Genomic DNA, 26,672 nt, shown 5'->3' on the forward strand with positions numbered 1-26,672 from the left:
TTTTTGTATCATCTGGACATGAGATCCTACTTTGGATATGTGTTCTCTCTGAGGCGATTAATCAGTTGCTGGTTTTTTCCACAAAGCATCTAAGGCCACTATCAACAGTTGGCTTGTTTAAATTGGTCCACTGCTACCCCTAATGGCCACAATGTGTACGACACTGGCTCTCCAAGATAGCTTTAGGGCACCCTTATGTACTATGTAGAGTTAACATGACAGTCAGTGCCAGATTGGACATAACCTTGACGTAAACCACTAATGCACCACACATCACTGTATAATTTAGGGAGCACTCCACACATTCCAATCGTGTTTACTAACCTGTCTGTCGGTCTGTCTGTCCCTCTGGAAGTTCTGGTGACGACTTAGTGACATTGTAAAGAAGTTGTTGTGTTAGCATGAGTGTCCTCCCTCATGTCTCGTGTGTGTGTGTGTGGTGTGTTGTTGTGTGTGAAGACGTGTGTGTGTGTGTCCTCAGGTCGTTTGTCAGGTTTTTAAAAAGCACCTCCTCTCACAATGCCCTTCACTAGCCCTGCACTCCTACCCTTCTACAGAGCTCTCCAGCTCTCCCCGTTCTCCTCTAGCTCTCTCCCCCCCTCTGATAAAAGGCCTATGTTTTGAGGACAATTGGTATTGGTATTTTGCACTCTGCTTGCTGATCTTAATGCACTTACAGCACATGGCAGTCCCACTCTGGTTGCACAGCCTTTTAAACCATCACAGGTTTTGCTACAATGCCCATTTAAAAGACACTGCAAGTACAGGTATCACACACAGGCTCCAACTCTCTGACTCTCTCTCTGTCCCTCTCTCTCTCACACACACACACACACACACAATTGAAAACACACATCCCTTTCATTTAGCCTCTGTACTGGCCAGACCACCTGGGTGACAGCTCAGATCCAAACCGTCTTTAGGTGCGGCAGGCTGGAGTGAGACTGCCACGCTGGTGTGAGGGGGGTGACTGTGTTCTGTTTGGCTCTGGTTTGTGTTCTGTTCTAATCTGTCGGGCTCTCTTTGTGAATCTGTGGATGGTGCTTCTGTTCCGAGTGCCATGTGAGAAACAAATGCTTCAGTAAAGGATGTTTTACTTAATGTTATTTTGTTTTTTTCAAGGGTTTAAAGTTCAAAGCTCATGTGTGGGGACCTCCTAAACTACATTCATTTGAATTATAATAAGTCTTTCTGTTGGTCCTGACCATTATGTGCCAAACACCTCTGTCAATGCCTTTACTACAATGGTGCGTAACAAATATGAGAAGTGGAAGAAAAAAAATGAAAGAAAAATATTTTTCTGGATACTTATCCTCTGACCTTGTAAGAGAAAAACGAAATCACTGAAAATTGATACTGTGTGTATGATTTCCATCCCAAATGCGTATGGGTGCTGGTAGAATACTGCTGCAGTGCATTAAAAGAGACACAGAAGTCGTTTGTGATTGGTTGGGGTCTTGCTCTTGAGTGTTCACTGTGCCTCGGTCCTAACACACACCAGATTACCTCGCCCTGAAGCTCCTCCCTCCGTATCCATGTCCTCCTTACTGTGAGTTGAGGCAGGTAAAGCTACATAAACAGCAACAAACTGGCTCCTCATCATCTGTGTCTACAACCATTCTGAGTCTATTGCCACAGTAAAGATGACACGGACAAAAGTGCATGAAAGAACGATCGACTTCTGCAACTTCCGCCCAAAAACTAAAACAAAATACAAGTTAAAAATGTAGTATTTGTACAAAGCTGGGTGAATTTTGTAATCCTCTGCACTGACCACTGAGTTCCAAATTAGTTGTTTCTTTAAGCCTGATTCCAAATGTGTTGCTGATGAGGAGGCAGGTGCACTTCCCCAGCTGTGCAGTGACGTCATCACCTCGGCCCAGCTGCGTTCAAACCCCCCCCCAGCTCAGTGGCTGATCTCAGCTCAGGCAGAGAGGCTCCCAGATGCGACGTTTCCGCTCTCGAGCTGATCCGAGTCCCAGTAAGGCCTGTTTAAAACATTCCACCTTTCCTGTGTTGCCCCTTAAGAGACTCTTGGATACAGAACATGGTTGTTGTCAATCGTTAAGTCCGCCAAAACTCCACCCTTCATCTCCGTACGCACTCATACAGAACCACTCATTACATCAACGTCTGGAATGACATTGCATGCAGTGAATAGCATGTGGCCAGCATATTGTATGTCATTTGACTCATTGTTATTTCCCCTTTAATTTTATTATTTATGAGTAAAACGTCTCCAAGATGACCTCACACTGCATGTGCACTGTACCTACAGCTGGGTTTTGGGTGCAACTGCAGGTCTAAAAGTATAGCTAACCTGTTGGTTGAGTCCAATCCCACTCCTTTCTCTACCGCCTCATAGGGTAACCAGCTTGGTGAATCTATGTTGTAGCTGTGTCATCTGGAAAGACTATTGCTGAGAGACAGAAATTCTTATGCAAGAGATAGACTACACTAATCCAGAGACCCTCCATTGAAAAACATTCCATTAGCCACATGGTGTCTAGCCTATTGGAAGAAGGAAATCAATCATTTCAGTGTCATACATTGCATATCAGAAGCCAAATCCCGGAGCAGTTCAGTTTTAATGGCAACGAGCACAGTATTTTCCCGGCTGTCTGTAGGGGCTTTACAGACCACCACTGTTCAGCTGCGAACCATATTGTTTTGTTTCTCACAGGCCAATCAAATCAGCAGTTTACCTTTTGATCAGGAATTACAAATGTTTCTTCATTAGTTAGTATTCCATGTGCTCATTCAGTATCATGAGTCCCTCTCCAGCATGGTTTGCTGTATAGTGTTTTTAGTTAGAAAGATGGACGTCTCTAGACAGAGAACTGTTTACCACAGCCAGAGACACACATCTCATTCACGCACACGTACAAACACACACATATATTACCCTCAACTAACCCCGTCTGGCTGTAGACAGTTATTCATTAACAATCACTTAAAACTATTGCAGTGCAGCAACTTTACCCTGGTGTCAGAGATGCTGAGCGAGTGCATAAAGCATTTGGCCGGGCTTGTCGTGGGCAGCACCCTAGAATCCATGTGTAGATAAGTGGCAGAGAAGAAAAAAAAGAGGCATATTCACGTTTATAGTTCACTACTTCATTGGAGAGTTAACCGCTTGTGGGTTTTATCAGTGCATTCGACCAAGTCAAGGTACCAAGAGCAGCCAGATCACTGTCGCTTAACCACCCCCTCCTTCCAAACTCAACACCTGCTTCAGTCTCACACCAGGACACACTAATCTCCAGGACCGCTTCACAACTGCAGGTTCACCCTATCAACCCGTCCTCATAGGCACCTGCTGGTGCAGTTTGGGATCCACAGGGGATTTTCTACAAGGCATCCTACAAGTTTGATCTGTAAACTGGTTGTTTTCCTTAGATTTCATCGTTCACCGTGTTGCTTTCCAGTAGCAGACACCTCGTCTCCCCTTGTCACTCCTTTGTTTTTTAAACCCTTCAAATCGATGCTGCTTCTGTGCTGACTCTGGGTTGACTGTGTGGTGCCATGTTGTCCACATGGACTCTAGAGCTTGTAACGCTTCAGTGTGTAATGTTACCATATGCCTTACATGTTTTCCAGGACTAATAAAAAAAAAAAAACATAACAAAAAAAATATCGGAGTGGTTTCTTTTATTTTGTATAATCTGTGTTGATTAACATTGGAAACGCCTGCAGTGGCGTTTCCAGGGTATGTGTTGTGCAGTTGTACATCGGTGCCAGTGGAATGATGGTTGTGAGAGCACAAGATCGTTAATCAAATCTGATAAAGAAATCTATAATAGCTGCCAGGACAAATAACGGAAAACTAGGAGACAATTAGTTTCTATTCTATTAGACATGAACAAACACAGTAACCATGAGGCATTTGGCATTACAGTATAAAACAATCTTGTTTAAGAATAGTGCATAGATTGCAATATATACAAATTAAAATGTTTACATTGACAAGAATCCCCCCCCCCCTCCCCCAAATGAAAATGTTAAAATCAATTACCCCCATCATATTTGATTTGTATTTTGAGACTTGGCTGGCACCGGCTCTATCCCAACAGCAGCCAGCGCATCAGCCAGACGAGTCAAATAGTTGGAATCTGGATATCCGTTCCTGAAAGAACCAAAATGATAACCGTTACAAACCAGAATCCTCAAGCAGAATTCTTAGCATCTTCCCTGATGGCACGAGGGAGCTCACTCACCCAGACTTGCCCCCCTGCAGGCTGGTCTTGTGGGGGATGCAGTCCCAGGTGACCCTGGGCCCTGTCTTGGTGCTCGTAACGGTGAAGGTGAGGCCCAGCTTGAATGCCCTATCTAGCCGGGGCAGAAGACTGTGAGTGCGTTCACACAGGGGCAGGTAGGCCTCAAACAGCCCCCCTTGGAACGTTGACCCAGGGGACGGGTGACCCTCCTATTAGAGATGACAGCAATATGTGGCATGCTATCAGACAGAGTGCAACACATGTTACGCTGACTTTACAACGCTCAACAATTCCATTAGTGAGGGATATAAACACAGCTCATTCGTTGGAAAAAAGGTCGGATTTAATTGTCCAGATGATCCTTTAATTTTCGCATGCTGTTGTTCACTGACATTTAAGGAGAGGAGGTGATAAATTGTAGCTGACAAAAAAACAATGAAAGATGCTCACCCCCTGAATGCCATCGGGAATGTAGTAGCTGATCTTCATTGTGGAGTGCCTGTTGTGGCCGGGCAGGGACAGGGACATCTCGGAGCAGCTCATTTTGCCCTGGATCCCAGGTGGTATCTCCTTTACTTTAGGGCAAACCTTGCAGTGGATGTGAACGCTAGCCAGGCACTCTGGACACAGGGTAGACCTGCACTCTGTCATTTTCAATGAGGCTCCACTTTTACCACACACACACATCCCCCCCTGTGCCCCAGGCAGACTGGACCTTCTTGAACTGTGTTGTGTAATAGATCCTCCTGATCCCTCTTGATTCTCCGTTCTGGACAATCTTTCTTCCGTCCGGGGCAACTGAGATGGAAGGTTGTGGTCTTTTGGTGGCGTTTCTATGCCTTGACTGGTTTGTGTAAACACTGAATCGGATGCTGGCCCACTACCCATCACTGGTGCCTGTCCTCTATCCTTCCCTTTTACTGAATGGCTGGTCAATGTGTCAGTCTTGTTCCCATCCGTATCCACCGTCTCTCTCCTCTTCCCTTTCTGTCTTGTAACAGGGTCTTTCCTGGTGGACGGGAGGCTGACCACTCCATTCATGGGCTCTGTCTCAGTCTTCCTCTGTGTCCGTGTAGAATCTTTTCTCTTAAAGTTCTTCTCCAGACTGCCGCCGGTTACCTCCCCTTCCTCTACTCTATCGTAGTCTGTCTTCAGCTGAAGGGTATTATTCTGAGATGGTGTGGGGTTTGGAACCCCATTCATCTGGAGAGGCGTCGTCTGGTTCATGCTGGAGGTAGAGGGGGCACAGAGCTCCACTTGCTCCTGCCTGGGGCCTTGCACTCCAGAGAACACCTCTCTTAGAGCTGCACTCACCTGAGAGCACAGGAGTCTGGGGCCAATCAGAAAGACACTCTCCTTCAGCACCTGGATAGAAACGTTCTTGAACCGTCCCCGGATCTCGGCACAGCATTCATTCAATGTCTCATCATGCGGGTTGGACACGCCCAGTTCGGCCAGACGCAACTCTTGCACGGAGAAGTCTGTGGTAACCATAGCAACCAGCTTTTGTAGCTCCAACTCACAAGATTTTACTATGGACGATGCCGCGCCCTTCAATGTAACAGTGACTTCGCAACTCCTTTCTGATTGGTTATCGGCCATCTGCAACTCGGAGGTCATGTCCTCAAGGCGAATGGCATAGGCCTCTTTAATGTACCGCCACATCACCGTGGAAACAGTCACCTCTGCGGTGTAGACACCTCTCCTATCCCTCCCTGTGCGGTTACTGAAGCTGTTGGACCTGGCCATGGACTTACCAGCTTCCTCTGCAGTCTTGCTCTGCCCTGTGTCCTGGGCCTTGGGCCTGGACCGTCCAGAGAAACTACTGGTTCTCCTCAGACTAGAACCAGATCCAGGGGTTGGGATTGTGGCGATCTCTGCCAAGTTGCTCTGAGTTGTGGCGAGGGGGGCTACATCACTCCCTTGTCGTGTGCCGATTAACAAAGAACTCGAGGCAGCTTTCCTTTCCGTAGTGGAATAATTAAACAAGGGACTGCCATTCTTAAATAAGATATCCTCTTCAATGTTTTGCGTTCCTGCGCTTGAGAATCCTTCGCCCCCTAACCTTGGTTTCTCTATGCCAGACAGATGCTCGTGAGTCTGCATAGGCCTAAGGCCTGGTTGTGTACTAAGACCTGAGGACCCTGCAGCCACCGTCCCCCCTGGCTTGGCCCCCAGCCCACCCAGCCCCAAGTCCTTAAACCTGGCTGCTAGTTTATACCCTCTGGCACCTTCTGCTTTCCTCTCAACCTCATAAGACTTCAGCATCTTATCTACCCGGGGGTCCAGAAATCCTGCTGAGGCGACAACATATGGTTTCGCCTCCTTCCCTGGTTTTGAGGAATAAGAGGTAGGTGGAGGAGATCTCAACAAGCTGGCGACATCCTCCGTTGCGTACTTTTGCTCTCTCTGGCCCAAGAGGAGGATCTGCTTGGCCTCCGACACGTCACTGCCGCTTCCTACTATGTAGATGTTTCTGTCATCCTCACTGAGGAGGAGTTTTGGCAGGCTGACCTGAAGGGCCTCAATGGTCGTCTGCAGACCGCCACTGGGGGATAGAACACTCTTGGGCAGCTGAGCTCTTCGAAGCCTGGCCTCGTTCTCCTGGTAGAGCTGGCTCAGGTCCCCGCGAGCCCTCCTAAGTCGCTCCAGCTCCCTGCCCGGCTTCCCCGTCCCGGTACCGTTCTGCAAGAACAGGGTGGTCACCCCCTGAGCCGAGACGTCCACCGCCTCCACCCCGTGACTGCTGAGGATGTGCCGGTACTCCTCCCCACAGTGCCTCTGCAGATACAGGAACATGTCTGCATCCATAATGAGGGAGAAGTCTTCGTCCACCATGGTTTGAGCTTCAGGCTGCAGACCCACAGCGCCGTCCTCGGTCTGGCCCAAAGCCTCCCAACCATAACCTCCAGATCCTAAACCCTCATACGAGCCCAGGCCTTGAGCCCCTGCGGGCAGAGGCTGCTCCTCTGCCCTCGTCTGTGTCGAGTCCCTGGTTTGAGAGGTCCTGCCTGTGTGAGGAGAAGCAGGCCCTTCCTTGGCACCATTCAAGGCAGCGGAGCTGGTATCTGTGGTCCCCTGGTCCCCGGAGAGGCCCAGTAGTTGGGCTACTGCAACCTGGATCTCGGCGTAACGGCCCATCAGGGTGCAGAGCTCTTCTGGTGGGTTGTAGCTGATCTGGACATCAGGGTGGCTAGCGAGCATGTGCGTCACCGCCATCTTTCCCTTGGGAAGCTGGCCGTAGTCTACGGTAACGGACATGTTTAGGATGACCTGTGGAAGGAGAACCGAAAATGCTAATGAATAAAATGGTTGTTTGAAATAAACAGAAATGTTATAGTATAGTCATTTTTTTTATATCATTTGGTGTACCTTAGCTGGGTCAATATCTTTGCGATGCTCTCTTAGTTTTAGTTCATACTTTTTCTTGTCCACCTTCAAAATGTGTCGGCCATATTGAAGCACACTCTGAGCCACTGTGTGAGGTCACCGGAGGGAAATCAATCTTAGTCTGAGAAACAGCTGGACTAAGCACTATGAACACCTGTCCTCATCCATTGAAATGTAAACCATCCCTCCAGCCTTCACAGTAAATGAATGGTGACAGGCAATAAAGCACAATACCTTACATTTCATATTTTGCAAATGTGCACAAATAAGAAATGTAAGATTGGATGTCATCAAAAAGAGGGTCAGTGGAAAATCTTATGGTAATGATCATTTCTGATGCCATGACAAATTTAATTCTCAGCTGCTGTGAATGTCGATACAATATAGTAAACTGTATTATTAAAACTCATTTTGAAGTGAATGTTTAGCTCAGTTGTAAGGCATTTTATTGCCGATAAAGGAGATTGCAGGTTCAAACGTCACTTTGGATAAAAGCATGTTACATGAACACATCACATTACAACTGAATTCACACTGTAAATACCCAGCATTCTACTCCATCCCCACCCCATGCATACCAGCACCAGCCCTACATCTTCCATACACACTTTCTATGCATTCACATGCAAAACCCCTGCTGACCTTTACAGTCCTCGAATGTGATGAGGGCAGAGCCAGGTGTGACAACAGTGACAGATTCGATTTCCCCTCCCCCGTTGCTGGTCCTCAGGAAGTGGATGAATAACTTGTCGATCAGCCGGTCATCCTCAATGTTGGTGGGCAGGCCACTCACTCTCACTGTCCTGCCCTGCTCTGCCATCTGGTGGGTGCAACCGGGTCACTGCAATCCAGGATTATGGGAGACGTTACAACGACCCCTTATATTTTCGAATATTCCCCCCTCTGCTGGACGTTGCTACGAAAATACACCAACATGGCTTCTTCTCTTCAACAATTTGGGTGAGGTCAGTGCAATGCTAAAGGCATCATCATAGTTACTATAAGACGCAGTGATTAATTTCTTTCATAAACGAAACGCTGATACAAGTGTGCTTCTGTGTTCCTTTTACAAAATTGGAGTGGCGGCATGCACATAGCTAGGTCTCAAAATGGCTAGTACAGACTTAATTCAAGATTGTTTATATTTATTATTCAGATAGCAAAATACATTTCTAGCGAGTAACCGATATGCATTGCCGCTACTGTCTGTACAAAATCAGTTAGCGTGACATGCGGATCTACGAGGAAGTAAAGTTTTTCAACAAATCTGGCAGTGCAGTGCCGATCCAATCTAAACTGTAGAAAACCATGCTGTTTATCTATCTAGCAAATGCCAGATATTTAGTCGAAACATATAGCAACCATCTATCTTTTCATGCCAGTCTCTCTCACCTTACACGCGTCTCTCATATGTTTCGTCTCGCACAACAGACACACTTCTGAGTTCAAAACATGGATGAAAAGTGAAACTAAACCAACTGTGGATTCTGATGAATGTGTAGTTCTTGATTTCCACCGGCAGGTGGCAATTCTTGCGTGCAATACCAAGTAGTAAATTTTATCTTCTGCAAGATTCTAAATTGCGATGCTACCTTTTTAAAAAGCTCCAATTATCCCTTAATTGCAAATCATGGGGTTAAGTGTGTCCCATACCATGTATAACCAGAAGCATCTTCAAGTCTACCGCTCATACGGCTCCACGACTCAAGATGGGCTTCAATAACTAAAATGCTTTTAGACGTTCTTTACTAATGAAGCCAATGAATTGTCTCAATACACATACCCATCATACTGTCTGTCCAATCAGAAAGAGGTTTGTTGCAAAAGCTGCGCATGCTCTGTTAAGCCAAATGTTCATGTGTTCTTCTTACGTTGTCTCCGGTGGAGGTCATAGACGGAACTGACAAAACCTTAGGTGAGTCCAAACGAACTAATCTAAAGCATTCCTTGTATATGTGCATGTGTTTTTAGAGGTGTAATTCTCTCTACCATTAGGATTTGTAAGAAAAAGCGAGTGACTGTTTTGGGGGTCCATGATAAAACATGAGAATGCTGCCTGAGTAATTCCAACATGGGCACGAACGCAAGTTCATTTCGCTGCCGGATTATTACTTGCTACGCATTGCGTTGAAAATGAAGAAATGTTAGCAAGCTATTTATATACCATACCTACATATATAGAAAATTACTGATTTTCTGACTCAATGTTTTATTGAAGGCGAAATCATTTGGATGACAAGCTAATATAGTGCTGCTATGTTAGTTAACGTAACTTTAGCTCTAAAGCTAACGTTATCTAGGTTAGCTCTCAGCCCTTGGCACTGCAGCTCACCTTAACTAAGCCAAGGCCAAATTTATCACGTCCACATGGAAACCAAAACAATATGACTAACAAGTATATAATTTTGTGGTTACTCGTGAGTGTTCACATATTTGTGTCCCGTATGTCAAATGGCATATATTTACAATTACTTTCATTTGCATTGATTGGTGAGGGTCATTGTGTTGCTGTCGTCATGGCGAAACTGTTCGAGTCCATCGGGAAGTTGGGGCTGGCTCTGGCCGTTGGTGGAGGGGTTGTGAACTCTGCCCTCTTTAATGGTGAGTAGTGATTCATATCATTGTGTCCTTGGGCTAGAAGTCAGATTTCTGTGTGTGTATATAATGCTCAGGTTCAGGAGGTTTTATGTAACTAATTGTTACAATTCTTAATATTTTGTTGCAGTTGATGCAGGGCATCGAGCAGTCATCTTCGACAGATTCCGGGGAGTTCAAGAGGCAGTGGTTGGAGAAGGCACCCACTTCCTTATTCCTTGGGTTCAGAAACCAATCATTTTTGATTGTCGTTCCCGTCCACGTAATGTACCTGTCATCACAGGCAGCAAAGGTACATCAATGTATGATATGATCCTATACAACAGCGCCTCTAATACTGTCTTTGCACTGTCACAGGCATTTTACCCAAAGTCTGTCCCATTATTGGCTTCAAAATAGAAATCTCTACAGCATTTTGTCTGCTCCAATGCATATTTTATTTTTTTAACTTTTTCTATTCTTACCACAGATCTCCAGAATGTAAACATCACATTGCGTATCCTCTTCCGGCCGGTTGCTGGCCAGCTCCCACGCATCTTCACCAGCATTGGAGAGGACTATGACGAGAGGGTGCTTCCCTCTATTACCACAGAAGTCCTGAAGTCGGTGGTGGTGAGTATTAGAGAAAGAGTAGGATGCAATCTTAATAAGAATCAGAATCAGAAAGGGATTTATTCGCCATGAAAGTTTGCACAGACAAGGAATTTTCTTTGGCAGGAAGGTGCATACAATAAACATATACCTAAAATTTAAATATGTGGACTACAGGGTTAGGGTTAGGTCAATGGGGGTAGTGCCTTGTACTGCTGTGTAATATCCGTATGTCTGCATGTTGTCATACGTGTTGCTCTCTCCTCCTCACAGGCACGGTTTGATGCAGGTGAACTCATTACCCAGCGAGAGCTTGTTTCCCGGCAGGTCAGTGAGGACCTGACGGAAAGAGCCTCTACTTTCGGCCTCATCTTAGATGACGTTTCACTGGTATGACCCTGTTGTTAAACCCCTCACTATCAAGAACCGGTTTTTATTCATGTTTGTTGTTTCTAATGGAAGACGACCACATTTTTGTCCCACAGACACACTTGACATTTGGGAAGGAGTTTACAGAGGCTGTTGAAATGAAGCAGGTGGCCCAGCAGGAGGCCGAGAGAGCCAGGTTTGTGGTGGAGAAGGTAAGGGTCTCTAGCATCAGTGAGCTTTATCGAGATGCCGTTTTTGAAATCTATTCATAATTTCACCCCTGTGACAAAACTAACCAACCCCTTTCTCATCGCTGGTCTTCAGGCAGAACAGCAGAAGCAGGCTGCCATCATCTCAGCCGAAGGCGACTCTCAGGCTGCTCTGCTCATTGCCAACTCCCTGCAGGAGGCCGGAGATGGTTTGGTAGAGCTGCGGAAGCTCGAAGCAGCGGAAGACATCGCCTTCCAGCTTTCACGCTCCCGCAATGTGACCTACCTGCCCACAGGCCAGGGCACTCTCCTCCAGCTGCCCCAGTGATACTCACAAACCCCCCTAACTACCCCCTCTCTGTGACCCGCAACTACGTTACTCACGGGGGGGGGGGGGGGGGAATGCAGGAGACAGCAGCGAGGGCTTTCCACCTTCACACTCTGTCTTCTCATTCCCTCTCCTAGTAATGACTAGATGTTATGGTGGCTTGGAGGGGGAATGAGAAGGGGGATCCACGATATGGATATTGATTCTGAGTGTGTGAAGGAGGTAATGGCCTTATATATATATATGGTAAACTTACACATTACGTTCTGTCAAAATTACATAATTGTGGATGCAGTCAAATTCTCTGGACTTGTCTTTACAATGTATTCGCAAATTCTGAGCAGTATGATTGAAAGATATAAGGAAGAAATGTTAAGGAATATGGAATTATATAAAAGATGGGACTTTACCGCATTAATGTTACCACAAATAGTCTAATAGGAGGGAAACGAGCAGTTCAAATCAACTGCATCTACATGTGTTGAGTATATTATTTATCTTAAGTACATTTCTTTCTTTTTTTTGACTGGTGTGCTGAGATGGCCTGTTAAATTCTACTGCTCAAGTTGGTTTTCCTGAAATCCTAACAATTTGGTGGCACTTGAGCCCAGTGCTGCCCATCCTGTACAGGAGTAAAGGTTGAATCAAGTAATGTCTCAGAAAGCCCACTCCTGTACAGCCCTTTGTCCAGTGGAATGAATTGTGCCTGTCAGAAGTGGGGTGAGATTAGTTAACCTGCCATGTTTTATAGTTTGTTGCTTTCTTTTTGTTAGGAGAAATTCCAAGACCTCGTATTCCACTCAAAATGTCTCAATAAATTTGATTTGTCTCATTTCTAAAGCACAGCTGTAACTTGTTCTCTGACCGTAAATATGTTTAACAATGAAGCAATACCCTTTTTGTACAAAGTATTTTATTTCCTTGGCATCACAATGGCTCTGCACACACTGTAAGGTAGGTTTGGTTGCCCGTTGACTCCTGTCTGTTCTTTTCTGAACAGTTTCTGGTTTCCTGTTAATATCATACATAAAGTATAATTAATAGACATTGGGTAGAAGTAAGGGACCAAAGTAACCGAAGTACATAATGGTTTAATCATTGTTACAGTTAGATTTTAAAAGTTATAATTAAAATTACCTACTTGGGAGCTTGATTAAGTAGCCTACGTTAATAATGGAGAGCAACTTATACCTTGTTTCATCTTACGGCAGATGAAGGGTTCTTAGTATTTTTCCTCCCATTATAAAATAGGGACTATTACGAGCACGCGCATCGTGCCCTGTCTGGTTTGGAGGGGAGACAAAAAAATCGCCTCACGCCGTGCGCCTACCCACCCAGACAGCGGCCTGCCGTGATGAGCGCGGGACAACAGTGCGCGCGAGACCTTGGTTGGCCAGGCCACGTAGCGATGGATGCAGTATTGAATCTCCTGCAAGCGTGCAAAACATGAACGCAAAACGTACAAAATAATGCAAACACTTTTAAAAGTGAAACTACGCAACTGTGCATGCCATAGCGGGAAGCATTAACAAGCCGGTTCTTTTTGAACGTCTGCAGGACTCTAGAATCCCTGCAACTCTGATTGTACGGAACGAAAAAGAAGAGGGCGCTCTTGCTGAGGGTAAGTAGCTAAGGAGTGCAAGACCTTGTTACAAGTTATTTTCATAAAAAATATATTTTCAAAAGTGACAGTCCTAACAAAAGCAAGAAAAAGTAACAAAGTGCATTGAAAATACGTTTCCACTAATTCAACGACGCCTTGGTAACGTCAAACGGGGAAGTTTATCGCGTATGAAAGCTGTCTTCATTCGAGTTTTGCTAGCTGGCTAGGTTGAACAATGTTGGGTTTTTCTTCGGAAAATGTTTATTTCATTTTATGCCTATATTGTATACAGTTAAACCATTACACCAACCGAAATTAACATTATTTACCCTGACACCCGATATGCATGTATTTACTATAGACGCAAACGTTATTTCAGCTCTCGTGTTGTAGAATTAGAGCTAACGTTAGCCAACTAGCTCGGTCAAACAATTGGCTAGCTAGCGTGCAGAAATCTGGGCGGTTTTGAGTTAAAAAGTGATAGTCGGTTGCTATTAGCGCTTGCTAACCCATGTGTGTTGCTGTGTGGCATGACAACGTTAGCAACCTGGTTCATGTCAGAATTGTGCTGGAAGTTGACTATATCAATAGCGCCGTTTTCTTCTGGATTGCTAACATAACGCGCAGTTAGCTAGCTACTACGTCTCTTGCTTGGATAGCTAATGCGTTAGCTTGCTAGAAGTTGGACTGCCCGTCGCACGGCCTGTGGTGGCCAACCAATGTTTCCTTTTTGTTTAACCCTTTCTTTGCTTATAATTTTCAACTTGGATGCACATAGCCTTGCAACTGGTCAACTAATATTTATCTGGTTTTACAGTCTGGCATTTGGAATAGCATTTCACTTGAATAATTTCGGAAACGAGTGTTATTTCTCCGCACCAGCTAACTTCAGCATGTAACACTACCTAGTAGTGAGCCGCTAACCTAGCCAGCTGTTCATATCTTAGGCCAAAAATGATTGCACGCAGTGCTTGCTTCTGAGCTTGATAGCTAACGTTAGCTGGCTAGTCAGTGGGAAGGGGCGAAGAAATGCAGCCTGTGTCAGCGGTGAATTAGGCCCATCAGCAACCTTGCCAACTCTTCATTCTTGCGAAACATGAAGTCAGCTTTATTTTGGCACAATTTCGTCCAGACAGTGTACACAGTTGGTTGCTTTAAGCTAGTTATCAGCTAACTTTAATTATTTAGGCGGTTAAAGCGAATATTAGACATTAAAACAAATGTAGGGTCACTGTAATGTCACTTCTTGGTACTGCAGTGCTTTCCAAATACCATCGTTTATCTTGGTTTGTTTGTTTTTGGGCAAAGTTTTGAACTTGGAACATGTTCTAGAGAAAGGTTTGAAGCACATTGGCGTTGTGCAAATGTCCAGATACACATGTCGAAATGGTAAACTTATAGTCTTAATTTGAAATACTTAGTGATTTGTACCAATACTGCATTTTATACATTTCTGTGCATCCTATCCGTTTTCTATGAATATGGAGGTATGAGAGAAAATGTGCATTTTTTTGGGTTCAGGACAAATAGAGCAGAGGTCGAAAGAGGTTTAGGTCTTAAGCACGTTAATCAGCAAGCAGTGCACTGCTTCTGTGATGTCAGTAACCCTATAATGTTGGGTCTAAATACCTACAAGGGCATGATGGTTTCCTGCTGTGTGCCAACCAGTGAGCACTTAAGGTCTTATGAGTTTGCTGTCAGGAATGTGAACACTCTCACTTTTCCCTCCAAAGCTGTGAAAGGGAAAAAGCTCATTAAAGTTCAGACAGAAAGGGAGAGTGGATTTGAATGCTACAAATGAATTCAGGGAACAAGACAATGTTGGCGGTCCTTACCTGGAACACTAGGCTCATAATAATCACGTAACAATGTCTATAATTCCAAAACTATGACCAGACTATCCTCTTTCTGGCTGTCAGTCTCTAACCAGCATGCTAGTTATCTTAGTGTAGCCTTGTGCAAACCAAACAAGGCTTCTTGTGGTGCTAAACACCAAATTGGTGAGGTCTGGCTGGTCATTAGCTCAGTGAGGCATGAAAGGAACTGTTCAGAAGGTAGTGGAGAAGGTAATGACTTGACCAAAGTGTGTTGTTGATCACTAGTACGCTAAGGCATAAGTTATGCCTTTAAACATGCCCAAACTTCATAAAAATAAGCGTATTTTTCAAATATTTTTACACTGAATTTGACCTCGAGATCTGACGTGGCAATCGTGCAAATACTACTGATAGTGTGGAGTCTGCTGTCTTCCTGCTTCCCACATCAAAGAGTTGTGCTGTTTCAGGGTGAATGAAATTCTGAAGTGACTCATTGTCTAACATGAGCGAGTGCAAGGATTTTTATTAAACGGGGCATGCCTAATGTCAACTGATGCGAGTGCACGCCTGTGTGTATGAGAGATACCGATTCATTCTACAAACTCTTTGAAGAACATGTCACTTTGTTTTCTCTGCCTTACATTCCCTCGCCGTTGCGTTCTAACCGGTCTTTGGTAGAGCCACTGTTTTATGGACACATTATCCAGTATCATCTACATACTTTAGGATCAGATTTGTTTGTTGCTCGAGTGCAGTGACACCCCGCCACCAACACCTCTGCACACATGCGGGCTTAATGCTCTGTCAGAGCTGTCCAATTCTAAGAAAGGATCATGATAAGCAGGCACAGGAAGAGGGCTGGTGGTTCTGAGGTTCTCACTGTTGCTTTGCATGCAATGTCAAAGTTCAAATAGGTGTAGTCTTGAGCAAAGGACTGCTTATATTTGTGTTGTGTCTGTTACCTAGATCAGAGGTGAGGAGAGCATGCAGAGAGGACGAAAAGTTCGAGTAGTTCAAGGTTACCCACAACTATATAACATTTGTTGTTATTAGGTGTGCTCTATTCTTACAAGGAGACCGTCTTGATGCCTCCTGAAACAAAGCGGAGGTATGTGACGGTTGAGAAGAGGATGTTTATTGTTTGTGAGAGAGGAAATGTTTTTTTTGCCTCTTGATCTCGTTGCAAGTTCAGAACCAAGCCCCAGTGCTGATACAGCAGCAATGTCCTACACACAGTCATGTCACCTAAGGTGACGGTTGCAGATGGACAATTTTCTCAAATGTTGTGTAAATCAATCGTAGGCTCACCTTTCAAGTTGGTGGGTTGATGCATAATGGCTAACATTATGCACGTTTAAACAGAGCACACAAATGCACATACAAACTAATGCACATGCTTAGTTTCCTGTGGTTGTTTGCAGTCCGTCCTGGTGCAGTGGTTCAACTGAGCTCTGCATCTGTCACCAGAGCTTAGTGATTTAGGATGTGGAGAGATACGAGCACAAATCAAACTGTAATTTGAGCTTGATTTCAATCTAGGGATGAATAAGTTTGTAACTGGGTGAAATATACTAGGTATACTATAAGCATCCTTTTTAAAGGTCGAGAGGATTTTCATCTGGATACAATTTCAGTAAGTATGATCAAACCTCAATACTAGTGATTATTAAACCTATGCTGGTAATGGTGAATCTACAGAATTCAAAAGTTGTGCTGTGGTGGTAATATATCGAGGGCCAGTTGAATAAATTCAAGTGATATTAAATTGTCAGACATTTTAATATGGTATGTATGTTATAGTAAAGGGATGCAATTGGTTTTATGGTTTGATATTGAGATGGTTAATTGTGATTGACACTGTAAGGTGTGAGGTTCAGAAATAAACTCAGCTCTGAAGCGTGTGGTTTTGATGCTCTCTCACTGCACTGAAACTGTTGTGGTAAAGTGTAGAGTCTCGGTTTACAACTTAGTTGTAGTTTCAGTTCAGAAACACCCATTCTTTTCAAACAGACTGGCTCACTATCCGGGAATTTAATACCTCTCTCACTCTTGTGTCTCGTTTAACAGGGCGCAGACTACAGATGACTAAAGGAATCAGAAATAAGAGCTTTGATTCTGGCGTAAAGCTACTTGTAACCACTTTCTAGGTTTGAAGACTGAAGCCCGAAGCTGTTATCGGGGAGCCTGTCCCTGAGAAGGGAACTAAAACAACATTGAACTGTTGTCAGCTGAGCCACAGAGACTAAATATCGCAAGTTTAATAGAAGCCTATGGAACTAAATGGCTACAGAGTTCCTCTCACTCAGCTTTCCTTCCCTTGCCTGAAGAACATGGATGCCCTCTTTGAGTCAGGGTAAACCCTTTACACTCTTCCCCCCCCCCCCCCTCCCCCCTTTCTCTTTAGTAGCGGAAGGAGGGGTGGGGGATAAGCACTGTTCCCCCTACCCCTCCTTAAAACACCGAAAGGAAATTTGTGAAATCGATCACCTTTTATCCTGGAGATCAACTCGTACCCCCACCCACTTTTAAACCAGTACCCCCACCCAAACCCGGCTCCATTCCCGCCCTACATGAAATCCTGCCAGAGCCTCAAGGAAGACGCTGCCGTCCCAAGCCCTGACGGGATGTCCCAGGAGGAGGGACGCAGGACGCAGGTGTCTCAGGCCTACTTCCACTCCTCCACCTCAGATCTGAACCTATCTAGCAAGCTGTACAAGCGGGAGGGCGGCGGTAAACCGTACTCTGTGCTAGTGGACAACAAGATGGCCGCCAAGACCCCTATGGGGGACCAGGCCCTCAGCCAGCTGCCCCCTCAGCATGTGACTGCCCAGCAGCAGCAGTACCACAGAGAAGGGGCAGCTGCGCATGAGGGAGGCCCGCAGGGGGCCCGGGCATGCAACAGAGGCCCCTCTGAGGACTCTGACGAGGATGAGGACGAAGACGAGGACGAGGAGGGTGTGGATGGTGAGGAGGGGGCTTTCAAGCGTGAGCAGATCATTGTCGAGGTCAATCTGAACAATCAGACACTTCACGTGTCGAAGGGAGACAACAAATCAACTCCTCCGGTTGATGCCTCAGAGAGACATGATAGTGAGGAGGAGGACGATGAGGACGAGGAGGAGGAGGAGGAAGAAAGTCTGGATGAAGAGGATGAGGAGGAAGAGGAGGATGAAGAAGAAGAAGAAATGGAAAGTCGAAGAACGAGAGCCAAGAGAGCGTGTCGCGGGGCTGGCAGCACCACGGCTCCAAGTCAGCCGCGGAGAAAGAGCCTGCGAACGGCAATGAACAGCGCCCCGTCCGGGATGACCACCAGGGGGCGACGGAAGCGGGCAGAGCCCCCGAAGAGGAGGCGCAGGTCTGCCAGGGAGGCGAAAGCAGCTCCTTCATCTGCCACGGCCGGCTCGGCCACCGGAGGAGGCAAGGGAGATGGGGAGGAGAGGGAGTCGCTGGCGTGTGAGAAGTGTCCTCGCGTGTTCAACACACGCTGGTACCTGGAGAAGCACATGAACGTCACACACAGACGCATGCAGATCTGTGACAAGTGTGGCAAGAAGTTTGTCCTGGAGAGTGAGCTGGCGTTGCACCAACAGACTGACTGTGAGAAGAACATCCAGGTGCTTCAGTTTTTTTATATTCTCATTAATATATATGTATCGTCCTGAATGATTTCTATGTAGCTGACACCTATGTATCTGTAACAAGTAAGAGCACCCAAAGTAGTTTGCATCGTCTACATTTATTATCTTAATTAAGGCTTATGGAGAAGGTTCACCCTGTTCTTTGAGGTAAACCCCATAGATGCATACTTGGGTAGGTAGTCATGTTTTAGTCAGCAGAGGGAGCCAGAACATGGAAAACCAGCAGATGCTGGTTCTCTTACAGAGGTCTGATGTAGCACCATCTGCACCTGCTGCCCCAGGCCCAGTCTAGTGTCCAGACTTACAGCCCCATCACTGCATGTCAACGCTGTCAGAAGGTGTTTGTAGCTTTGGAAACAGATAGTGACATACAGCATCATGCTCCTATGTCACTATCCGTGAGGATCAATATGTAAAAGAAATGGACTTGTTCCTTAGTGTTTGTTTCTTCCCACAGTGTGTCTCTTGCAACAAGTCCTTCAAAAAATTGTGGTCTCTTCACGAGCACATAAAGATTGTGCATGGCTACGCTGAGAAGAAGTTTGCCTGTGAGATTTGTGAGAAAAAATTCTACACCATGGCCCATGTCCGCAAGCACATGGTCGGTATGTGATTCTAGTTTGACAGTTCCAGCTCTACCTGTTGATTGACTGACTGTGATCACTCAACATCTGATTGAGTAAGATAGTTGGGAAGATCCAATCATTATAAAGCTGCTCTGGATGGCTTAAGTATTTAGGGCCACAAGAAAGTTACATTTGTTGCTATTTTCATGGATTCTATATCATATTCTATGGAAATGTGTATTTATTTTACCATAATTATTTTATTTTTTGTATAAATAGTATTGACCATATTCAATTGAAACTTTTGGGAGGCTTTTGAACTTTGAGATAATATTGGGATATATTTTTGTTCTGCTTCATCAACAACAATTTGAAACATTTCAAATGAGTAATTTGTCTGTGATACATTCACATGCAGATTCACTCACAGACACAGCCCTATTTGATGCACACATTGCATAACAAGTGAAAATCACTGACAGAAAGCCAAATTATTCATATCACTGTTAAAAATATGACAAGTACACTTGTCTTTTGCCGTGTCAGATTTCACTTTGACATATTCTGAGCTTCTGTCTTGATTTATCATACATGACTTGATGACGACTTGATTTGTTGTTGCAAATGATATTATTGTTCTTCCTTTCTGTCTCATGCTCACTATCTCTCTGTAGCCCACACAAAGGACATGCCATTTACCTGTGAAACGTGTGGGAAGTCATTTAAGCGCAGCATGTCACTGAAGGTGCACTCACTCCAACACTCTGGAGAGAAGCCCTTTCGTTGTGAGGTGAGACACACAAACTCTGCCCACACGGGCGCACACAAGAACATGTAATTAAATCTGCGTTCGGGGTCTGTGAAAATCTAGACTTGCTTTTTGAAGAAAGGAATGATTATTATCAAAGTATTTCCTTTGTATTTAACTTGTATTGAGCTCATGCACACAAATAATTCACTAACATGTTGAATGTCCATGGCAGAGAACTAGGACAATTATTAGACCTTTTTGTTTGACCTCAGGTTTCGACTGCCTCAAAATAGCTAGTGAAATTGACCTGGGACTCAGTTTCCTGTTTGTCTATGAGGCAAACCTTCTTTCCAACTGGCAATGATTTCATATTGTCTAAGCAAATAATGGATGCTGAAAATCTTTACCATGTCAACATTTACAGAGCATGAATATTTCATGTTTTGCTAAAAAGGACACTGGGATACATTCTTTCAAAACATGACATTATTTGTTCATTTGGCTTTAAATGATTTCCATGGGTTTTTTTTCTCCTGTGAAACTTGTTCTTCTTCACCAGTATTTACTGTGGTGGCTACTCCTACGCCGTGCCTCCCTGTGACCAACTACGTCATGAATAGAGGGTGGGCCGCCACTACACCCACCGCTCTTGTTGGGTGGGGTGGCGCTGAGTGATGATTTAGCTGCTCTAACCTGTGATTACATGCTTATTTAAGACTTGCAGAAACAGTAGTCCTGAGTTGCACAGTTTCCATCTCTGGAAGTTAGGATGTAGTGGATTGTGAATGGCCTTCCACTCCAAAGTAGTAGGGTCAGAAATGCATGTTTGCAGTGTGTGTGTGGCAGAGTCAGGTAGCTGAGCGGTTAGGGAGTCGGGCTAGTAATCTGAAGGTAACTGGTTCGATTCCCGGCTGTGCCAAATGACGTGTCCTTGGGCAAGGCACTTCACCCTACTTGCCTCAGGGAGAATGTCCCTGTACTTACTGTAAGTCGCTCTGGATAAGAATGTCTGCTAAATGTAAATGTGTGTATACTTTAAGTATATAATGCTTTCTGTCCCCCGTCCCCCCCATCTCTGTAGAACTGTGACGAGCGGTTCCAGTACAAGTACCAGCTGCGTTCCCATATGAGCATCCACATCGGACACAAGCAGTTCATGTGCCAGTGGTGCGGCAAGGACTTCAACATGAAACAGTACTTTGACGAGCACATGAAAACACACACAGGTGAGGCCCCCCCTACCATTAATACAATTTCTATGACAGCCTTTCAAGAGTTTTCCCATTTACTTGTTTTTTTGTGGGGGGGGCAGACCAAACTCATCTAATGCTTTTAGGACCTCCAGTAGTTTTACTTCCTAGTCGCCCACCCCCCCCCAAAAAGATATACACAATTAGTTTGCTGTCTCTTGATGAGGGGTGCAGTGAAGAAGGAAGGGCGCCCAGGCTATGTAATGAGAGGGTGGCAGAGCATGAAAAGGCCAGGCTGCCTTTTAATGACTACCCGGACACATGCTAAAATACATCCCTCCAATTTTCTTCCCTTCCACTTTTCTCTTTCCAAAATTAAACTTAAGGGGCACAGTCTGTCCTTCCTCCAGTCTTTTTTTTCATGCTTGCGTAGTGTGGGTGGATTCTCCACAGTCTGTTGGATGCGATGGTTCTATTTGTAAGATATAATTATTCTGCCCTCGTCTTCTCTTCCAGCCTCTGCTGACCAATTTAGACTCTTGGTAGGAGACACACCCGGTGATGCTCTGTAATTGGTACACACGCATTCCTTTTTTTGAGCTTTTTCTCTCTTTCTCTCTCAAAGGCTATAGCTTGTGCAAGCCTCCTTGAAACATGCACCACATTCCTCTGATTATTAAATTGTGTTGAGGTAAAGGGGAAAGTGAACAGCTTCAGTTGAAATAAAAAAATATATATACAGTATATATTCTGTTCCTGTAACGCGTGGTTTTGATAATTTAATGAACACAATATAAAACGGTGTGAGTGGAGTTTCACAACACATGCATTGCAGGATTATTAAAAGTATTTAGAGAGCTCTTGAGGCTCTAGTCAAGTGTGTGTGGGTGGTTTGAGACACTCTGAATGGTTCCATCTAAGAGAGGTTAATGAGACTAGCACTCCAATAGAGAGATTTGCTGTTCATTTTCACATCTCATCTCCTCTGAATGTGTGTGCTGCCTTGGTTTCCTGCTGAGGGGGTGCACTGACAGCAGAAGCTCTCGTACAAGAAAGGAAGTCATTAGCATTTTCAATAAGAGAAAACTGTCGCTCTCCGGGAGAGAAATTATTCAAGCGGAGAAGTTAACTTCTTCTTGTGTTTTCAATAGATTTACTCAGCTTGATGATGTAAGGATTTATAATGTGGTACATCCTTTGCCGAATGCAAAACAAATACCAACTAATGAACAATTACGGTATCTGAATTCCCTGATTCAGTAGTGTCTTCTCTCCCATGTTCCCTCGCAGGAGAGAAGCCTTTCATCTGTGAGATCTGCGGGAAGAGCTTCACCAGCCGGCCCAACATGAAGCGCCACCGCCGCACCCACACAGGAGAGAAGCCCTACCCCTGCGAGGTGTGCGGCCAACGTTTCCGCTTCTCCAACATGCTTAAGGCCCACAAAGAGAAGTGCTTCCGGGTGACCAGCCCCGTGTCCCTCCAGTCTGGCGGCCTCCCACTGCCTCTCCACCTCACTGCCAACGCCCCTTCCTCCTCTGGGCCTGGCTCCAGCCTCGTCCCACCGGCAGCCACCCCTGCCCCCACCACCTCCTCCTCTCTGGGCCTCAACCCCTCCGGAGGGTCCCTTCCTCCCCGTGGCCCCGTGGGACACACGTTTTCCCACCTGCACCTGCAGTCGCCTCCCTCTCACCATCACCCGCATCACCACGCGGCCCAGCACCACCCCAACGCGGCGCAGCACCCTCCCCCGCACCATCACCTGTCTGTGCAGACGGTCTCCCACCTGCCTCCTCCCCCAGCCCTCTTTAAGAGTGAGCCCCTCAACCACTGTGGGCACAAGGACAGTAGCTACCTGCGCCACATGCCCCCCCCTGATGAGGCTCCTGGAGGCCCCCAGCACCACTGAACCCTCAACAGGATTAGCATTCCACACCACACCTCAGCCTGACCTGCTTCACCTTTTACCTGAACTGCAGGTTTAAAGGGCCCCTTCAAAGACTCTGTAAAAAAACACCGTAGTGTGTTAAAAAAAAATGGACCTCTACATTTAAAATGTGTGTGACCCCAGTCAAACACCAATTTTACAACCTCTTGCTAAAAAAAATGTTCTAAGGAAACAATGTTGGTAGACAACCTGCAGAAGATTATGTATTTGTAGAAAACCTGCCTTTTCTGGTAGGGTGTATATGTATTATGTGGGTTTCCTCTTTTTCATATGTGATCGTGTACAGTGTATGCTCTTCATTGATGGCTGCTGATGTTGTTCCTCAACAATTAAATCAACCAAGTTAGTGGATCAGAATAGGTCCATTTCATCGCTTTTTAGTAATTTACTATTTGTTCTATTTTTCTCCTCACATTTCCAAGGTAGGACTGTGGGCCCTGGTTGTTCAGGTTCTGTTTGACACAGGGCTCCTTCATGTCCCTTACGGCATTCCTCCCAGGATCAACAGCAGTGTTGGGCACAAGCCAAGGTCATAGGTCACTGGGGGGCTATCTTGTTCAAAGCATTAGGTATGACCTGCTAAGGGTCTGCTTCAGCCTGAAGGCTAATTGGTGCGCTCCATTACAGGACAATACAGTTGTTTATTTTCAGTTTACGTTTATGTGGCTTTCACACAGTACCACATACAATATTACTGGTCTCTGGCTGTTCCTTGACTTTCCCTTTTGATATAGTGCCATCCAGTCCTGCTCCTGGAGATCCACCCTCCTGTAGGGTTTCTACAAACGGTTGTAACTATTAACAATAAACGGTTGTAACAAACATGACTCCGATGGTCACCCAGCTAATTCATAGACTTGGTTGTGTTGGTTTAGGGGCTGGAATGAGAACCTGTGGAGCGGTAGCTCTCAAGGAGCAGGGTTGGGCCAACCTGGGTGAGAGCTTCTTGTCAGTGTAAAGGTTCAATAATGACACTGTGATGACTTGGATGCACTTGATGTCCCCGCCTGGCTCTCCTCTGTTTCACTCTGTCTCTGTATCTCTCATTGCTGCTGCCGAGATAATACGGGTCACCATGGACAAGGTCATAAAACACCGTGCAGTATAGGGGTTGTGCTCCATTATAAAAATTAATTTGATATACCCAGTTTATATCTTAGTGTGGTATAAAGTAGGGCACTTTGTAAGACAAACTTATTTTGCTTTCTCTCATACTGTTATCCACTTTGGGATGTATCAAAAACTTGGGACAGAGAGGTTAGTCAACTTGAATGTTCCCTACATGTTGGATTTGTTTAACTGATCAATCACACCTTTTCAACAATATTTTCTGGAAATTTGATATATGGTAAATAATTCTCATCCCACTGTACTTAGTATGTCATAGATAATGGGGTCAGGAGGGGAGGGGGGGTGGCTATATAACCCTAGCAAATCTATGTTTCTTGTATAGATATATGTATATTTACCCAAATTGTCAAAAGAAATCACATCTGTAAATGTATCTTTTTTTTATTTTTATTGTGTGAATGTCTTGTTGTAAGGTGTTCTGGTAGAAGAGATATGGGTTGTAAGTATTCTTGATGGATTGTTCAGTTGGGTTATTGCTCTCGCCCTAATCCAATCTAGGACTGTTATCAGTTTGAGTGTTAAGGAACAACATTGAGCCTTGTTCTAATGAGTGTGTGCGCGCTAGCAACCGTGTGTGTGTGTGTGTGTGTGTGTGTGTTTTAGTAAGCCCTCTGGTGCTCTTGTATCAAAAGCTGCTTTTTAAGTGATCTGACCCATTCTTTATACGTATGGGGATTCTAGAGATTGATGATTGCAGTAACTTTAGCGAGTCCCACTAACCATCTTGAGTTGAGGGAACTTGGACCTTAAATTGAGTTATTTAAAGGTCCCATGACATGCTGTTTTTGGATGCTTTTATATAGGTCTTAGTGGTCCCCACATACTGTATCTGAAGTCTCTTTCCCGAAATTTGGCCTTGGTGCAGAATTACAGCCACTACGAGCAGTCCCACAATGAGCTTCCTTAGGATGTGCCATTTCTGTGTCTGTAGCTTTAAATGCTATGAGGAAGAAAGAGGCGGGGCTAACGGCCATGCTTCGGTCGTTTGCAAGCCATGATGTCTCGAGGAAGAACCAATATCGCGCTCGCACGGTCGTAGCTCATTTTCTCATTGGCGGGCCAAATTCTCTTGGTGGGCAAAGCAGAGAAAGGGGAGGTAACCTTTCCCCTTATGATGACATAAGGGACCATCTGAGCTTTAATTTTCTCAAAGGCGGAGCAGGATACCCAGGGCTTGGTTTACACCTATCGTAATTTCTAGCCAGTGGGGGACCATAGGTAGGCTAGGGCAACTCATTAATTTTTTTTAAACCTCAAAGTGAAATTTTCATGCCATGGGACCTTTATTTAACGCAGCACAGGCACGGAAAACCCTCCTGTTGAGTCGTATAGGACTCAACGGTGTCCGCTTAATCAGTAGCCCTCTTGTTCACTACTGTGCTTTGAATGTTTCAGTATCAGTCTTTTGGTCTTTTTCTTTTTCTTCAATGCCTTTTTTTTTTGTGTGTGTATCCTCTGCACTTTACTGCTGTGTTAATGAGGCGTGGTGAAGGGGGGGACTGACTGTGTGTTGTGGGTGTGGGTGTGTTTTTGGGGCAAGGGGTGCTTGTGACTGGTTTAGTGAGCGGCTGTTTGTGGCAAGGAAAAGGAGGAGAATCGAGGTGGGGATGGGCATGAGACAGACATTTCTTCGTTTTATTTTTTTCCTTCAACTAAAGAAATATACTTTAGCCCTAATATGAACCCCAATGAGCGATGGAATACTTCTGCTTTGGCTATTTACACTAGCCCCTCCCTCTCAGTTTAATCAAAACAATCTTTTATTGGTTGGGTTTGCTCATATCGAGTTATTTGTTGTGTATCGTTTTCTCTTTCAATTTACTGTATGATTCTCCTCCTTTATTCTTTGTTGTATAGAATGCACTTTCTACTAAAATCTTACTCGTTAAGAGAAATAATATTGTATATTCTTTAAAGAAGTTTTAAATAATCAATATACTTTCCCCCTTGTATTTTTAACCACTTAATGTAGCATTGCGTATTTTATTATTGTGAGTGTCTGGTACAAAATTGTGCAGCTTTATAATGTCTTGGGTTGTCCTTTTTGTATGTTTGTTTCTGGAGTTAAAGGAAGAGTGGAAATGTTGGGCCTTTTTTGATAATGTACATTTAACAGACTCTCAGCTAACTTTCAGAAGTAAAAACAAGTAGCCATGATTATCACACATTTGTGTACTGTCATATGTTTGTCATGTTGGGCAGCTCAAGGTGAATCTAGGATCTTTCAGCTGAGGTGTAACCTGCCAAACGGCACCATGACTGTAATCCTACCACGCCCACAAGTCTGCTGTCATACCAGGTGGCTGCATTAACAAGATGGATTTAATTCAC

The 26,672-nt window shown here is 44.9% G+C and overlaps 4 protein-coding genes across 4 annotated transcripts; 2 read left to right on the top strand and 2 right to left on the bottom strand.

The window, feature by feature from the left end:
* Nucleotides 1-3,634: 3,634 nt before the first annotated feature.
* LOC136940428 (uncharacterized) lies at nt 3,635-6,425 on the bottom strand. Its single transcript, XM_067232570.1, has 3 exons — nt 4,668-6,425; nt 4,218-4,426; nt 3,635-4,126 (listed from the first exon to the last, which is right to left on the bottom strand). Exons 1-3 carry the CDS (start codon nt 6,321-6,323, stop codon nt 4,021-4,023), a joined length of 1,971 nt encoding a protein of 656 aa, XP_067088671.1. The 5' UTR covers nt 6,324-6,425; the 3' UTR covers nt 3,635-4,020.
* LOC136940558 (RNA-binding protein 43-like) lies at nt 6,328-9,047 on the bottom strand. The gene is made up of 5 exons (XM_067232748.1): nt 9,000-9,047; nt 8,250-8,448; nt 7,590-7,693; nt 6,421-7,490; nt 6,328-6,334 (listed from the first exon to the last, which is right to left on the bottom strand). Exons 2-5 carry the CDS (start codon nt 8,425-8,427, stop codon nt 6,328-6,330), a joined length of 1,359 nt encoding a protein of 452 aa, XP_067088849.1. The 5' UTR covers nt 8,428-8,448; nt 9,000-9,047.
* A 428-nt stretch (nt 9,048-9,475) lies between these two features.
* Nucleotides 9,476-11,849, top strand: phb (prohibitin). Its single transcript, XM_067233560.1, has 7 exons — nt 9,476-9,522; nt 10,103-10,208; nt 10,333-10,494; nt 10,672-10,814; nt 11,067-11,183; nt 11,279-11,374; nt 11,487-11,849. Exons 2-7 carry the CDS (start codon nt 10,124-10,126, stop codon nt 11,697-11,699), a joined length of 816 nt encoding a protein of 271 aa, XP_067089661.1. The 5' UTR covers nt 9,476-9,522; nt 10,103-10,123; the 3' UTR covers nt 11,700-11,849.
* Nucleotides 11,850-13,151: 1,302 nt separating this feature from the next.
* znf652 (zinc finger protein 652) lies at nt 13,152-24,037 on the top strand. The gene is made up of 6 exons (XM_067233282.1): nt 13,152-13,320; nt 17,187-18,733; nt 19,215-19,362; nt 19,998-20,113; nt 21,156-21,300; nt 22,555-24,037. The coding sequence occupies exons 2-6, from the start codon at nt 17,690-17,692 to the stop codon at nt 23,169-23,171; spliced, it is 2,070 nt and encodes a 689-aa protein (XP_067089383.1). The 5' UTR covers nt 13,152-13,320; nt 17,187-17,689; the 3' UTR covers nt 23,172-24,037.
* The last annotated feature ends 2,635 nt before the right edge of the window (nt 24,038-26,672 follow it).

The sequence above is a fragment of the Osmerus mordax genome, chromosome 3 (genome assembly GCF_038355195.1).
Source record: "Osmerus mordax isolate fOsmMor3 chromosome 3, fOsmMor3.pri, whole genome shotgun sequence".
Lineage (NCBI taxonomy): Eukaryota > Metazoa > Chordata > Actinopteri > Osmeriformes > Osmeridae > Osmerus > Osmerus mordax.